Raw genomic sequence first — 15,717 nt, forward strand, 5'->3', positions numbered from 1 at the left:
GTTCCTGTCCCACTCCCAGTCCTGTCCAGTCCCAATCTCAGCCCAGACCTCATCTAGTCCCTGTCCTGTTCAGTTGTGGTCCCAGTCCCAGTCCCAGTTAAATCCTAATCCCAGTCCCTTTTCCAGTCCAGACCCAGTCCAGTCTGGTCCCAGTATCAGTCTCCATCCAGTCCAAATCTCAGTTCCAGTCCAGTCCAAGTCCAAGTCCCAGTCCCAGTTCAAATTCCAGCCCTTTCCACTTCCAGACCAGTCCAGTTCCTTCACAGTCCAATGCAATCCCAGTTCACTCCCAGTCCGTTTCTGGCCCTATCCTGGTCCCAGTCGCAATCAGAGACCAGCCCCAGTCCCAGGGTCTCGGTCCTGTCCCAGTCCAGAGCAATCCCAGTCCCAGTCACGGTTCTTGTCCCAGTGCCGATCCCAGTCCCACGTCAGCCCAGTCCGGTCCCAGTTCTCTTCCGGCCCTGGAGTCAGTCCCGGTCAGAGCCCCGTCCAGCCCAAGTCCCGGTGCCGGTTCCGCGCCGTCCCAGCCCGGTCCCGGCCTCAGTCCCAGCCCGGCGCTGCCCTGGATGCTCCCGGTCTCTGTCCCAGGTGCTGAAACTGGCTCCGGGCCGGGGCCGCGACCGCCGGGACGGAACGGACCAACCGGACCCGAACGGCCCCGAATAGACCGACGGAACCGGCTGGTCCGGCCGGGCTGGCTCCGCCAACCGGACCCGACCGGACCCGGCCGGTCCCGATCCGACCGGCTGGACCGACCGGCTGCGAGCGGCTTTCAGTGGCCACGAACGGACCCGAACGGACCCGAACGGGCGCGAGTGGACCCGAATGGACTGACTGGGACCGACCAGACCCGAATGGACCGACCGGACACAAATGGACCGACCGGACCCGAACGGACCGACCGGGACCGACCGGACACAAATGGATGCACTGGACTGACCAGACCGACCAAGCCGACCAAATGTGACCGGACAGAGCAGACCCAGCAGGGCTCAGCCCAGCCAGGCGGGGGGTTGTGGGGTACGGGGGCGTTGTGGGGTGCGCGAGGGTCTGTGGGGTACGGGGGGTTCTATGGGGCTGTAGAGTACGGGGGGGCTGTGGGGTGCGATGGGATCTGTGGGGCACGGGGGGCTGTGGGGCACGGGGGGGCTGTGGGGCGCGGGGGGGCTGTGGGGCGCGGGGGGGCTGTGGGGTATGGGGAGATGTGGGGTACGGGGGGATGTGGGTACGGGGGGTTCTCTGGGGCTGTGGGGTACAGGGTGTCTGTAGGGCACGGGGGGATGTGGGGTGCGGAGGGGTCTGTGGGGTACGGGGGTCTGTGGGGCTGGACGAGGCCGTGGCACGGGGGAGGCTGTGGGTTTGGAGGGGCTATGGGGCGGGGGGAGCTGGGGGGTGTCAAGGCCTGACCCCCATCACCCCCGCCCGCCCATGACCGAGTCCCGCCCCCGAGCAGGGCGGGCGATCCGGTGGCTGCTGTGCCGTGACCGACAGGCCTGTCCCGCCCCACGGCCGCGGGGGCGGCGGCCCGGGATCCCCCCGATGGGGCGATGGAACCGCACCCCGTGTCCCCCGGGGGTCCCGGCTGTGCCCCCGTGCGGTGCCCCGGGGCCGCCCCGCGCCTCCCGGTTTCCCCGCCCCGCTCTCCCCCGCAGGAAGGAACCGCCGGGCCGGCACCGGGCGCGGTTTCCCGTCGCTGCGTGAGCTGCGGGCTGCGCCCCTCCTCGACCTCCGGGGGTCTCACCCGCCGGGATTCGGGGCACCCCGCACCCCAACAGCACCCCCGTCCCGGGCTCCCACCCCGCGACCCCCGCGACCCCCGCCCCACTCCGGGGTCACCGTAGGACCCTCCCCGCCGGCAGCTGGGGTGAGCCCCAGGTCCGACCCCCCTGGGGTCCCCCCGGAAGGGTCGCGGGCTGCACCCCCCCCCCCCCCGCCTGGTTCCCCCAGGGGCGCTGACCCAGGGGTCCCCGGCAGCGCCCAGCGCGTCAATGGCCGGAACTGGGTGGAAGCAGCGGGAAGTGGGGGGGTCCCGCAGGACATCCGCCCCACGGCCGGGGGGCTGGGGGCGGCCCGGGAACCCCCCGGGGCACCCAATCGCCCGGTGAAAAGGTGGGGGGGGTACAGTGTCCTGTGCCCAGGGTGGGGGTCCATGCCACCACCGCGGCCCCCCAGGTGCTGTGTGTCCCCCATGAGCGTTGTGTCCTCCCTCTGGGTGCCATCGCTGTGTCACAAGGGTGCCATGTCCACCCCAGTGCCATGTGTGTGTTCCCCCGGCGCCACGTGTGTCCCCCCAGTTCCATGTCCCCGTGGGTGCCATGTCCTCTTCAGTGCTGTGTCCCCCCCAGTGCCATATATCCCCTCCCCAGTGCCATATATCCCCCCCCAGTGCCATATATCCCCTCCCCAGGGCCATATATCCATATATCCCCTCCCCAGTGCCATATATCCATATATCCCCTCCCCATTGCCATATATCCCCTCCCCAGTGCCGTGTCCCACCGGGTCCATGTGTGTTCCCAAGTCCCCCCAAGGGCCATGTTCCCCCATGAGTGCCCCATGTGTCCCCTCTCCGGGTGCCACCGCTCCCTCCCAAAGGCCACATGCCAGGGCCCGCGGGGCGGATTGGGTTCCACTCCCCCCGGCGGGGTCCCCGGCGTGTCCCACGCCGCGTGGCGGTGGCGGTGACGGTGGAGGTGGCGGTGCCCATTGTGTGCGGGGCGGGGGCGTCGCGGCCTCGTCACCACTTCCCCGGGCAGTAGGAAGCGGGAAGCGGCCGCTCCCGGCTCAGAGGGGCCGCGATGGGGAACCTGCCGGGGGTCCTGCCCGGAGCCCCCCGCGCCTGCCCCGGCCTCGGCCTCTGCTCGCGCCCGCGCGGCCCCGCGCCCGAGGACCCCCCTGGCACCGCCGCCCCCGCCGCTGTCACCGAGCCCCCCAGGTAGGTGCCCGGGTGGGACGGGGAGCAACGGGCTGGGAAGGACGGACGGGGCACGGGGCACCGGCACTCACCTGCCGCAGCTCCGAGCCTCGTCGGGGACCCCCTCCTCGCTCGGGGGGACGTTCGCACATGGCCCGAGTCCACCGGAGACGTGTCCCGGCCGCGGAGGTGTCCCCGACGGGGTGGCTGGCGTGGGGCACCGGGGCACAACACGGAGCCCGCCGGCAGCAGAGCGCTGTACCCGCTGCCCGTGGCGTCGTGACAGTGTCTGCTGTCCCACGGCACGGCCCGGAGACCCACGGGACCCACGGGGCTGCGCTGGGGCGAGCGGCATCTGGGGGCACATGGGGGACATATGGGGAGGGGTCTGTGGGGTCCGGTGGGGACGGAGGCGCGGGGACCCCTCAGCTCGGAGGGGCTCGGAAGGGACGGGCATGGGACGGGGGGCGTGCCGTGTCCTCCCCCCGCGGTGGCCCGGAGCCCGCTCTGACTCATGGCCATTGTTCACACTCACACGAGGGCCAGGAACGCCCCGCGTCCCCTCCATCCTCTGACCCCTCAACTCCTGACCCCTCCGACTCAGCCCCCTGTATCCTGATCCCACATTCCCTGACTTCCCAGCTCAGCCCCCATCCCCTGTTCCCCCGAGCCCTGATCCCCACATCCCCTGACCCCCCCAGCTCAGCCCCTCATTCCCTGTCCTCCCGTGCCCTGATTCCCGCACCCCCTGATCCCCCCGGCTCAGCCCCCCATCCTCTGAGCCTCCCCATCCCCTGCCCTCCATTCCCTGCCGCTCCCCATCCCCAGGGGCTGCATCGGGACCCCCCAGCACCAGCAGATGTTGGGGAGCCCCTGGGCCTGCCCCGCTGTCCCCGGGGGTCACAGCCCAGCCCCTGCTCCCCGCCCCAGAGCCCTCCTGTCCCACCCCCGCACCCGAGGGGTCCCCGAGCCGTGGGAGCAAGGGCAGGGGGGGCACGCGTTTCTCCCCAAGCCCCCCGAGACCCCCGGCTGGGCCCCCCGTGCCCGGGCAGCTCTCAGGGGTGCCCCGTGTCACCCCCAGCCCGGTGCCCTCTTCCCCGGCCGAGCCGCCCCGCTTCGCCCGCCTGAAGAACTGGGAGACCGGGAGCATCAGCTACGACACGCTCTGTGCCACGGCCGGGCAGGTCCGGAGCGAGGGAGCGGCTGGGGGGCACGGCAGTGGGAGCACGGGCATGGGGACATGGGCATGGGGACATGAGGAGTGGGGCACGGGTGTGGGAGCACGACAGTGGGGACATGGGCATGGGGGGCACGGAAATGGGGGCACGGGAGTGAGGACATGGGCATGGGAACATGAGGAGTGGGGGCACGGCCATGGCTGGGGGGCACGGGTGTGGGGACATGGGCATGGGGGGCACGGGCACAGGGGCACAGAGTGGGGTGTGCGGCTGAAGGGGGGCACGGGCGGGAGGAGGGATAGCGGCCGGAGATGGCGGCGCAGGCTGGAGTTGCGGACAGGAGGCAGATGGGGGCAGTCAGGGGGCAGGGCTGGGGGTGCAGGTTTGTGGGGTGCCGGACGTGGGCGGGCAGACAGGGACGGGGACGCTGTCCCGGGGTCACCCGGTGCCCCCAGGAGCTGCCCTGCTCGGGGCTGCGCTGCCTGGGCTCGCTGGTGCTGCCGCGGCCGCTGCCCGCCCCCACGCCCGAGGGGACGCGACCGCCCGAGGAGCTGCTGGAGCTGGCCCGGGACTTCATCACCCAGTACTACGTGTCCCTGCGGCGGTGAGCGCGGACGGGACCCCCAGAGCGGGCACGGGCACCCCCACAACCGGCACGGGCACCCCGCGGCCCCGGGGCGCCCACAGCCCAGCCCCAGCCCTGCCCCATCTCCACCCCAGAGCACCCCACAGCCTGGACCTGCCCTGCGCCGGGGCACCCCACAGCCCCAGCCCTGCCCAAAACACCTCCGAACCCCTGTCCCTGTCCTGGGACACCCCAAAACCCACCCCTGCCGCAGAGCACCCCCAGCCCCGCCCCTGCCCAGAGCACTCCACATCCCCAGCTGCACGCCAGAGTATCTCCATAGTGCCCTGGGGTGCCCCACAGCCCCACCTCTCCCCCAAAGTACCCCCAGATCCCCCATCCCTGCCCTGGGCCATCCCATATCCTCATCCTTACCCCAGAGCACCCCACACCCTGGGGCTGCTTGGCCCCCCTACCCCCGAGTGTGCCCGTGCCTGGGGGTGCTGGGGGGCGCTCCCGGGGTCTGTGGGTGCTGAGGGTGCCCCCGCAGGGAGAACTCCCCGGCGCACACGCAGCGGCTGCGGGAGGTGGCCGCGGACATCGCGGCCTCGGGCTCGTACCGACTGCGGGAGCCCGAGCTGACGTTCGGCGCCAAGCAGGCCTGGCGGAACGCGGCGCGCTGCGTCGGCCGCATCCAGTGGAACAAGCTGCAGGTGCGGGAGCCTCACCCACCGCGGCCAGGGGGACACCGCACACCTCAGCCTCCTGGGGACACCAAAGCAGAGGCGGCCCAACTCACCCCACCCCATCTCACGGGTACCCACAGGCGCCAACGCCCCCATGGTCACCCCCACACCGCGGGGACCCCCATCCCATGTCCTGTGTCCTGTTGTGACCCCCATCCCACAGAGACCCTGCCTCGCACCTGTAGCAGAGCACCCTGACTCACGGAGCCCCGTCCCACGGGACCCCGGTTCCGCAGGGAGTTCCCGCCCCAACACAGACCCCACGGCACCCCCGCCCCATGGGGACCCCGTCCCAAAGGAGATTGGAAGAGCCCAAGGGAGCCCGCAGATTGCCCCGGGGGCTGCCCGGAGGGCTCCCCACACCCCCTGTGCCCCCGCAGGTGTTCGATGCCCGGGACTGCGCGGGGCTGGCGGAGATGTTCAGCCTCCTCTGCTCCCACATCCAGTTCGCCACCAACCGCGGCAACATCCGGTGAGGATCCCCCCGGCGCCCCCCGGCCCCCGCGGCCGCAGGGTGTCCTGACGGCCCCCCCGGCCCCCCAGGTCCGCCATCACCATCTTCCCCCCGCGGGCTCCGGGCCGCGGCGATTTCCGCATTTGGAACCCGCAGCTGATCCGCTACGCGGGCTACCGGCAGCCCGACGGCTCCGTGCGGGGCGACCCTGCCAACGTGGACATCACCGAGGTGGGGGCACCCCTGCGCCCCCGGGCCCCCCCACCACCTCCCCACCCCTCCTCTCTTCCCTCTCCATCCCCACCTCGTGTTCCCTCCCTCCACGCCCCCCTCCATTCCCACTCCGTTTCTCTTCCTTCTCCCCCCCATACTGCTCTACCCCCCCATCCCTTCATCTGCCCCCAATCCCCGCGCCCCCAAACACCTCCTGGAGGCCCCCCCTGACGCTGTCCCCCCCAGCTGTGCATCCAACACGGCTGGACCCCCGGCGGGGGCCGCTTCGACGTGCTGCCGCTGCTGCTGCAGAGCCCCGACGAGTCCCCCGAGCTGTTCCCGCTGCCCCCGGAGCTGGTGCTCGAGGTGCCGCTGCACCACCCCACGTGAGTGCGGCTGCGACCCCCGGAACCTCCCGCGCCAAGGGACTGTCCCGGTGACCGGGGCTGCAGTCCCAGGGGTCACCCCTGGGGAGGGTTTGGGGAGGGGATGGAGCGGGGATGAGCGTGGGGAATCGTTCTGGGGACAGGGAGCAGCTGTGGGGTCTGGAGAGGGGATGGAGGGGGGATGAGCGCTGGGGACAGGGAGCAGCTGTGGGGTCTGGAGAAGGGATGGAATGGGGGACGGAGAGTGGGGAACAGCGCTGGGGACAGGGAGCAGCCGAGGGTCTGATCCCATCCCTGACGGGCACTGGAACGGCGGCGCCTTCCCGGGCTGGGATACCGGGTTCTTGACCCCAGGATCCTGGAGTACTGGGGTGCTGATCCCCCCTGAGGGAGCCATGGGTGTGCCGACCCTCCCCGGGGGGGATGCGGGGGGATGAAGGCCGGGTGCCCATGCTGGGGGCTGTGGGGCGCTGTGGGTGTGCGGGAGCGGCCACAGCCCCCGTGCCCCCAGGCTGGAGTGGTTCTCGGAGCTGGGGCTGCGCTGGCACGCCCTGCCGGCCGTGGCCAACCTGCTGCTGGAGATCGGGGGGCTCGAGTTCCCCGCGGCGCCCTTCAATGGCTGGTACATGGGCACCGAGATCGGCTCCCGCAACCTCTGCGACCGACACCGCTACGACGTGCTGCCCGTGAGCACAGGGAGCGCGGGACAGCGCTGGGACCCCGCGGCTGCACTGGGACCCCCGGGGCTGCACTGGGATCCTGGGGCTGCACAGGGAGTGCGGGACAGCGCTGGGACCCCGGGGCTGCACTGGGGCTGCATTGGGACCCTGGGGCTGCACTGGGGCTGCATTGGGACCCTGGGGTTGCACTGGGACCGCGGGACAGCACTGGGGACCCCTGGGGCTGCACTGGGACCCCACAGGGACAGCCCTGGCACACCATTGGAGTCCCCCCAGGACCCCTCCTGGGAGCCCCCTGGTAGTCCCCAATATTTCCCTTGGGACCCCCACTGAGCCCCCCTGGAACGCCCCAGGGATCCCCGCTGGGGCCACTCTGGGACCCCCTTCAGGCCCATCCAGGGACCCTCATCAGAGCCCCCCTGAGACCCCCACCAGGACAATGCTTGGATCACTCCTGGGACCTCCCCCGGGATTCCCCCAGAGCCCTCTGGTACCCTGAACAGGACCCCACTAGAACCCCATCCGGGACCCCTCGGGGACCCCCTGGCTGAGCCCCGGCCAACCCTGCCCTGCTGACCCCGCAGGAGGTGGCCCAGCGCATGGGGCTGGACACAGGGACCAGCTCGTCCCTCTGGAAGGACCGGGCAGCTGTGGAGGTGAACGTGGCCGTGCTGCACAGCTTCCAGGTGGGACCCCCGTGGGACCCCCACGCTGCCGGGACCCCCCCTCCGGGCCACGGCATCCCCCCACCCCTGTGCCCCCCATCCCCAGAGGCAGCCCCCATCTCCACCGCGCCCTGTCCCCCGCAGGTGGCCCAGGTGACCATCGTGGACCACCACGCGGCCACCGAGTCCTTCATGAAGCACCTGGCGGCCGAGGGGCGGGCGCGGGGCGGGTGTCCCGCGGACTGGGCCTGGATCGTGCCCCCCCTCTCGGGCAGCCTCACCCCTGTCTTCCACCAGGAGATGGTCAACTACCACCTGAGCCCCACCTTCCGCTACCAGGTGGGACCCCTGCCCCACAGATCTGCCCCACAGCCCCCTCCTGCTGTGGGGTGTGGGGTTGGACCCACAGATCCTCCCTGCCCCCCAGCCCCTGTGCCCCCTCCCAGGGCTGGAGGTGCAGCCCCCGGGCCCTGAGACCCTCGGTCAGCTGGCACTGAGCCCCCTGGACCCCCAGGACCTTCTGGGACTGCCCTGGGCACCGCCGACCCCTGCGGGACCCCCAGTCCCCTGCATCACCCTGCACTGGCATCCACCCCACAGCTGCCCCGGGACACCCCACAGCACCCCCTGGGACAGGCCAGCCCCCAGCTGGGTCCCCCTCAGCCCCTCCCTGAGCCTTCCAGCCCCCCACGAGCCCTCACGACCCCCATGAGCCCCAGTTCACATTCTGGTACCACATTCTGGCCCCACAGACCCCCGACCCCTCTTCCCCACAGCCAACGCCCCCACTCCCCAATCCCACAGACCCCAACCCCTCCCCTCACAGTGCCCCCCTGGCCTCCCTGCCCCACAACCGCCCCCTCTCGCCCCACAACCGCCCCCTCCCGCCCCCAGCCCGATGCCTGGAAGGTTTACGTGTCCAAGGGCACCACCGTCACCCGGAGGAAGACCTTCAAGGAGGTGGCCAAGTAGGTGAACCCCAGGATCCCGGGGAGCCCGTGGGAGTTCCGGGATCCCGGGGATCCCGTGCTGACCCCAGGGTGCACCGGGGACCCCACAGCGCCGTGAAGATCTCGGCCAAGCTGATGGGGCACGTGATGGCGCGGCGGGTCAAGGCCACCATCCTGTACGGCACCGAGACCGGCAAGTCACGCACCTACGCCTGGAACCTGTGCCAGCTCTTCCGCCGCGCCTTTGACCCCAAGGTCTGGGACAGAGGGGACCGAGGGGCAGGGCTGGGGCCGCTCCCCTCGCCCACCGCCCCCCAAAGGCCCCGGGGTGGGGGTTTGGGTGAGGGGAGGTGCAGCGCTGCGGGGGGATCCTGACCCTGCAACTCCATGAAGGTGCTGTGCATGGATGAGTATGACGTGGTGGCCCTGGAGCATGAGACACTGGTGTTGGTGGTCACCAGCACGTTTGGGAATGGGGACCCTCCAGAATGTGCTGAGGTAGGGATGGGATGGGATTGAGGCTGCAGATGGGATGGGGCTGGGCATGGAGATGGGATGAGGATGGGGATGGAGATGGGATGGGATTGAGGTTGGAGATGGAATAGGGCTGGGGATAGAGATGGGATGAGGTGGGGATGGGATTGAGGCTGGAGATGGAATAGGGCTGGGGATAGAGATGGGATGAGGTGGGGATGGGATTGAGGCTGGAGATGGGATGGGGATGTGATAGAGATGGGGATAAGGATGAGGATGGGGGTGTGATAGGGATGGGACAGGATGGGATCGAGGTTGGAGATGAGATGGGGCTGGGGATGGAGATGGGATGAAGATGGGGGGGGGATGGTGACATCCTGCCCCCACAGAGCTTCTCCAAGGCCCTGATGGAGATGACATCGCCCTACACTGGCACCTCCCAGGCAGAGCCACCCATGTGAGCACCCCGGGGGTCCCGGGGGTCCCTGCTGGGGCCGGGGCAGGATCCCCCCAAGCCCCCTGACCCTCCTAACACTCCCCCAGGAGCTACAAGCTGCGCTTCAACAGCGTCTCCCAGTCTGACCAGCTCGTGTCCTCCTGGAAGAAGAAGCGGCGGCAGCTGAGCAACACAGACAGTGCAGGAACCTTGGGAGCCCTGCGGTACCGAGCGCACGGGATGGGCATGGGATGGGCACGGCCACAGGGACAGGGATGGGCACTGGCATGGGCTCCTCAGCCTGGGCATGCCAGGAGTCCTGCAGTACCCAGGCCACAGGATGGGCACAGGGATGGCCATGGCCACGGAGCAGGGATGGGCTCCTTGCCTGGGCACGCTGCCTCGTACAGGGGCTCACACCGGCACCATCAGCTCCTACTGTTGTCCTATTGCTAGAGTCCCATAATGCTGTTGTTATCAGATTTCTAAAGTCCCATACTTCCTCGGTGCATTCTTATGGCTGCAGATCTTCACAGCACAGACTCCTTCTTCTGCATGTTGCTCTTTCTTAGTTGAGGGCTCCCCCAAGGCTCTCCCTGACTGGCCAACCCACCCCCTTTTATCCCAGTTATCTCCATTGGTCACAGCTGCAGCCCATCAAGGACAACCGGGACCTCCCGGGGCAAAGCCTCTGTACAGATATTCAAGTACAATACATGCATTTTGCTAGGGATCAAAGGCCACCTCTACTATAAGCTCCAGCCCTGAGTGCCCTGCGGGTGTGGGTGGGGGCAGCAGCTGCCCCGAGGTGCCCCATGACCCCCTCATGTAATGGCCTGATAATGGCCAGGCCCCTCTGGCTTTGGGGACCCCTGCCCAGGCTGGGCTCCCGGGCGTGCCCCCACTGCCCCGGGGACCCTCACCCGCCCTGTCCCCAGGTTCGCGGTGTTCGGGCTGGGCTCCCGGGCGTACCCGCACTTCTGTGCGTTCGCGCGGGCCGTGGACACGCGGCTGGAGGAGCTGGGCGGGGAGCGGGTGCTGCCCCTGGGCGAGGGCGACGAGCTGTGCGCCCAGGAGGAGTCGTTCCGCACCTGGGCCCGCCAGGTGTTCCAGGTACGGGGGCTGGGGGGCCGCTCCGCACCTGGGCACCCCCGCTCCTCCAGGTACCAGGGCTGGGGGGCACCCACCGCCCCCCGCCTGGCACCCACCGCCCCCCCGTGCCCCCAGGCTGCCTGCGAGACGTTCTGCGTGGGGGACGGGGCGGGCGGCGCCGAGGAGCTGTTCGCCCCTCCGCAGGGCTGGAAGCGCCAGAGGCACCGGCTGGTGCCACAGCCCCAGGCCACCGAGACTCTGGCCGGTACCGACTGCCCGGGACCCCCAGACCTGCGGGACCCCCACCTCGCACCGATTCCTGCCCCGGGACACCCCATAGCACCCCCCGAGCACCCTGTGGGATCCCCTCACACCCCACAGCTCGGTGGGGTCAACCCCCAGCCCCCCAGGGACTCCTCCTGCCCCCTCATGCCCTCCCCAAGACCCTTGGGTTCCCCTCAGCCTTCTCATGACCCCATAACTCCCAGCCCCCTGACCCTCTGTGTCCCCCAAATCCCTGCTCCTCCCCAGCCCCCCCGTGTCCCCCCAAACCCCTGCTCCTCCTCAGCCCCCCCGTGTCCCCTCAAACCCCTGTCCCTCCCCAGCCCCTCCGTGTCCCCTCATCACCATCCAGTCCCTCCAGTCCCACTATGTCCCCCAGCCCCACATGTCCCCCTGTGTCCCCTCGTGTCCCCCCCGTGTCCCCAGCCTTCCCAGCCCCCGTGTCCCCCAACCCTCCGTGCGTCCCCGTGCGTTCCGTGCCCCCAGCCCCCCGTGACCCCCCGCGCCCCCCAGGACTGTCCCAGCTGCACAAGCGCCAGGTGTTCCCCTGCTCGGTGCTGTCTGTGGAGAACCTGCAGAGTGAGGAGTCCAGGTGAGGTCCCCCCGCACAGGGATCCCCACCTCGCCCCCGCCCACCCCGGGGATCTCCCGTCCCCCTCCGCTCTCCCGGCACCCCGGGGTCCTCACATCCCCAGGACGCCCCCACTGCCGGGACCCCCGGGGCCGCTTTGCCCCCGTGCCCCCTGACCCCTCCCTCACCCTGCGGTGCCCTGGCACCCCCCGTGCCCCCTGACCCCTCCCTCACCCTGCGGTGCCCTGGCACCCCCCGTGCCCCCTGACCCCTCCCTCACCCTGCGGTGCCCTGGCACCCCCCGTGCCCCCCGTGCCCCCTGACCCCTCCCTCACCCCGCGGTTCCCCTGGCACCCCCGTGCCCCCTGACCCCTCCCTCACCCCGCGGTTCCCCTGGCACCCCCGTGCCCCCTGTGCCCCTGACCCCTGCCCGCAGCCGGCAGACGCTGCTGGTGCGGGTGGGCTGTGCGGAGCAGGGGGGGCTGCGCCACCTGCCCGGGGACCACCTGGGCGTGTTCCCCGCCAACCGCGAGGAGCTGGTGCGGGCCGTGCTGGAGCGCGTGGAGGACCCGCCGGCCCCCGAGCAGCCCCTGGGCCTGGAGAGCCGCGACGGGGACCCCGCCGGTACGGGGGGCACGGGGGGACTGGGGGAACCCATCTGGTACGGGGAGCACGGGGGGACACGGGGGGATTAGGGGAATCCCAATCACAGGGGGGTGGTGGAGATTCCACCGGTACCGAAGAGGGTCAGGAGGGAGACAGGAGGGGACAGGACAGGAGGGGGACAGGAGGGGACAGGAGGGGACAGGACAGGAGAGGACGGGAGGGAGACAGGAGGGGACAGAACAGGAGGGGGTCCCGCCGCCCCGGACCGCGGGAAGATGGGGAGGGGCTGAGGCTTGGGAAGAGACAGGGGAAAGGGAATAAATTGGGGCAGGGGAAGCGAGAGAAGGGGCTGGGGAAAGGAATGGGAAGGGACTGAGGAAGAGGAAGACAAAGGGGTTAGGACTTGGCGGGGGGAAGGGGGGGAGGAAGACGGAAAAGAGGAAGGGCCCTGGGAAGGATCCCGGACAGAACTGAGCACCACAACCCCCCCGTCCCCAGGCGGGTCCAGCCCCGGGCCCCGCTGGGTGCTGCAGCCCCGGCTGCCGCCCTGCACCCTGGCCCAGGCTCTCACCTTCTACCTGGACGTGGCGGCGCCCCCGACGCCCCAGTTCCTGCAGCTCCTGGGCTCGCTGGCGCGGGACCCCGCGGAGCGGGAGCGGCTCCAGCGCCTGGCGCAGGTCAGGGGGGTGGGGGGACACGGCCCGAAGAGGGGCTGGGGGGGCTGGGATACGGGGGTGCCGGCTCCCCCTCTCTGGCTGCGATGCTGGGCTGCTGGGATGGCAGTTACCTCGCAGTCGGGATACCGGGATGCTGATCCCGGGATGCTGATCCCGTCCCTGATACCGGGATGCTGATCCCGGGATGCTCATCCCCTCCCTGATCCCGGGACGCTGATCCGCTGCCTCACTGGATCCCGGGGTGCTGCCCCGCTCCCCGGGCCGGTGCCCGGCGCTGGGGTGCCCGCTGTGCCAGCCTGGTGCCCGCAGGACGCGCGGCTGTACGAGGAGTGGAAGTGGTTCCGGTGCCCGACGCTGCCCGAGGTGCTGGCCGAGTTCCCGTCCGTGGCTCTGCCCGCCGCGCTGCTGCTCTCCCAGCTCCCGCTGCTCCAGCCCCGCTACTACTCCATCAGCTCCGCGCCCGCCGCCCACCCGGGCGAGATCCACCTCACCGTGGCCGTGGTCACCTACCACAGCGAGAGTGAGCGGGCCGGGGCTGTGCACGGGCGGGGGGCTCCTCCAGGGGTTCCAGGGCACCTCCAGGGGCTCCAGGGCACCTCCAGGGGCTCCAGAACATCTCCAGTGTGCCCAGAGCATCTTCAAATCCCCATCCGGGCACAGAGGAGTCCCCATCCCCTGCGGGGGTCTCTGTGAGGGGCTGCCTTGGGGCCGCCCCTGCCACAGCCCCACCGGCCCCCTCTGGTCCCCACAGACGGGCAGGGTCCGCTCCACTACGGCGTCTGCTCCACGTGGCTGGCGCGGCTGCAGCCGGGGGACACCGTGCCAGCCTTCATCCGGGGGTAAGGGATCACTGCCCTGCCGTCTGTCCCGTCCCTGCCCTCCCTGTCCCCATCCTGCCCTCCCTGTCCCCATCCCTGCCATCCGTGTCCCCATCCCGCCCTCCCTGTCCCCATCCCTGCCATCCCTGTCCCCATCCCTGTCATCCCTGTCCCCATCCCTGCCATCCCTGTCTGTCTCCCTCAGCTGCTCCCCTACAGGTCCCAGCCCCCCCCCCCCACCCCCAGCCCACGCCCCGCGCCATTTCCCGACCCCCCCCCAGCCGGGGCTCGCCCCGAGGCCCCCCCGGTGACCCCCGAATGCCACAGGGCCCCCTCGTTCCGGCTGCCGCCCGCCCCCGACACCCCCTGCATCCTCGTGGGCCCTGGCACCGGCGTGGCGCCCTTCCGCAGCTTCTGGCAGCACCGGCTGCAGCTGCTGCGCGCCGGAGGTGGGGACACGGGGGACACGGGGGACATGGGGCACAGGGGGGACACGGGGGACACAGGGGACACGGGGCACAGGGGGGACACAGGGGACACGGGGAAGACAGGGGACACGGGGGACACAGGGGACAGGGACACGGGGGACACAGGGAGACACGGAAGACACGGGGGACATGGGACATGGTGGGCTGGGGACAGGGGACGGGGGTGCCCGGGAGAAGGGGATGGAGAAACAGTGACATGGGGGTGGGGATGGGGGGAGAGGGACCTGGGGATGGGAGGGTTGTGTGGGACATGGGGACATGGGCACAGGGACAGGGTGGCACTGGGATGGAGGACAGGAGACGTGGTGACAGTGACGAAGGGGATGGGGACAGGGGGAAGGGGATGGAGACCGGGGATGTGGGGACAGGGGGGCTGCAGGACAGGGCTGAGCAGAGCTGTGGCGACACGAGGCCACTGTCGCCCTGCAGGTGGCCCCCTGGGCCCCATGGTGCTGGTGTTCGGGTGCCGCTCCTCCGCCCTGGACCACATCTACCACGAGGAGATGGAGGAGGCGCGGCAGCAGGGCGCCCTCAGCCAGGTGCTCACCGCCTTCTCCCGGGAGCCCGGCAGCCCCAAGGTGCGACAGGGACAGCGCTGCCACCGCGGCCGCGGGCACCGGGCTGGGACAAGGACAGGGGGGGGATGGAAACGGAGGGCACAGGGATTGCTGGGGGACACCGAGCCAAAGCTGCAGGTGACACAGACAAGGACAGGGACAGCACACAGAGGGTCAGGGCGGGGATGGGCACCTGGGGACAGGCTGCCACGGTCCCTGCGTGTCCCCAGACGTACGTGCAGGACGTGCTGCGGGCACAGCTGGCGGCCGAGGTGCACCAGGTGCTCTGCCAGCACGGCGGCCACATGTACGTGTGCGGGGATGTCACCATGGCCACCGAGGTGCTGCAGACCGTGCAGCACATCCTGGCCCAGGAGGGCCACATGACGCTGGGCCAGGCGGGGGACGTCATCAGCGAGCTGAGGGTAAGGGCCGGGAGCCGGGACACCTTTGGGGACACCCTTGGGGACACCCTTGGGGACACTCGGCGGGGGGTGGCCGGGCCTGACGCCTGTCCCGCAGGACAAGAACCGCTACCACGAGGACATCTTCGGGCTGACGTTCCGCACGCAGGAGGTGGCCCTGCGCATCCGCAGCCAGTCCTTCTCCCTGCAGGAGCGGCGCCCTCCGGGGCCCGGGCCCTGAGCAGGGGACACGGGGGACAGCGCGGCCCTGTGGCCGTGCCCCCGCCCGCCACCCCCCAGTAAAGGTTTAGTTTTGATACCCCTGGCCCGACACTTCGGCTCCTGCGGTGGCACTGGGGACATGGCACGGGGAAGGGCGGGCTTTGTGACACCTCCCGGGTCACCTGGCCACGCTTCAGACACCGGGGGCGGGAAATGGGGGCAAAAGGACACGGCCTGTGCCTCTGAGGGCGGGAAATGGGGGCACAAGGACACGGCCACTGTCCTCTGGCTCTGAGGGGCGGGAAATGGTGGAGGGCCATGGTCCTGTGGCTCCCACCT

At 70.5% G+C, this 15,717-nt stretch overlaps 1 protein-coding gene across 1 annotated transcript; it reads left to right on the forward strand.

The window, feature by feature from the left end:
- The first annotated feature begins 2,670 nt into the window (after positions 1-2,670).
- NOS3 (nitric oxide synthase 3) lies at positions 2,671-15,481 on the forward strand. Its single transcript, XM_071456399.1, has 26 exons — positions 2,671-2,935; positions 3,996-4,098; positions 4,548-4,696; positions 5,208-5,370; positions 5,784-5,875; positions 5,947-6,088; positions 6,317-6,456; positions 6,968-7,142; positions 7,721-7,822; positions 7,946-8,140; positions 8,696-8,769; positions 8,862-9,006; positions 9,145-9,249; positions 9,615-9,682; positions 9,769-9,885; positions 10,600-10,774; positions 10,889-11,018; positions 11,549-11,627; positions 12,043-12,230; positions 12,711-12,889; positions 13,199-13,409; positions 13,641-13,728; positions 14,035-14,156; positions 14,625-14,773; positions 14,983-15,177; positions 15,275-15,481. The coding sequence occupies exons 1-26, from the start codon at positions 2,799-2,801 to the stop codon at positions 15,395-15,397; spliced, it is 3,546 nt and encodes a 1,181-aa protein (XP_071312500.1). The 5' UTR covers positions 2,671-2,798; the 3' UTR covers positions 15,398-15,481.
- Positions 15,482-15,717: the final 236 nt, after the last annotated feature.

The sequence above is a fragment of the Agelaius tricolor genome, unplaced genomic scaffold (assembly GCF_023055355.1).
Source record: "Agelaius tricolor isolate 1412-34295 unplaced genomic scaffold, bAgeTri1.0.p SCAF_58, whole genome shotgun sequence".
Classification (NCBI taxonomy): domain Eukaryota; kingdom Metazoa; phylum Chordata; class Aves; order Passeriformes; family Icteridae; genus Agelaius; species Agelaius tricolor.

Coding starts and splice junctions, on each gene's coding strand:
- NOS3 (XM_071456399.1), top strand. CDS start 2,799: ATGGGGAACCTGCCGGGGGTCCTGCCCGGAGCCCCCCGCGCCTGCCCC. Junction 2,936..3,995: donor GCTGTCACCGAGCCCCCCAG/GTAGGTGCCCGG, acceptor TGTCACCCCCAG/CCCGGTGCCCTCTTCCCCGG. Junction 6,089..6,316: donor CCAACGTGGACATCACCGAG/GTGGGGGCACCC, acceptor TGTCCCCCCCAG/CTGTGCATCCAACACGGCTG.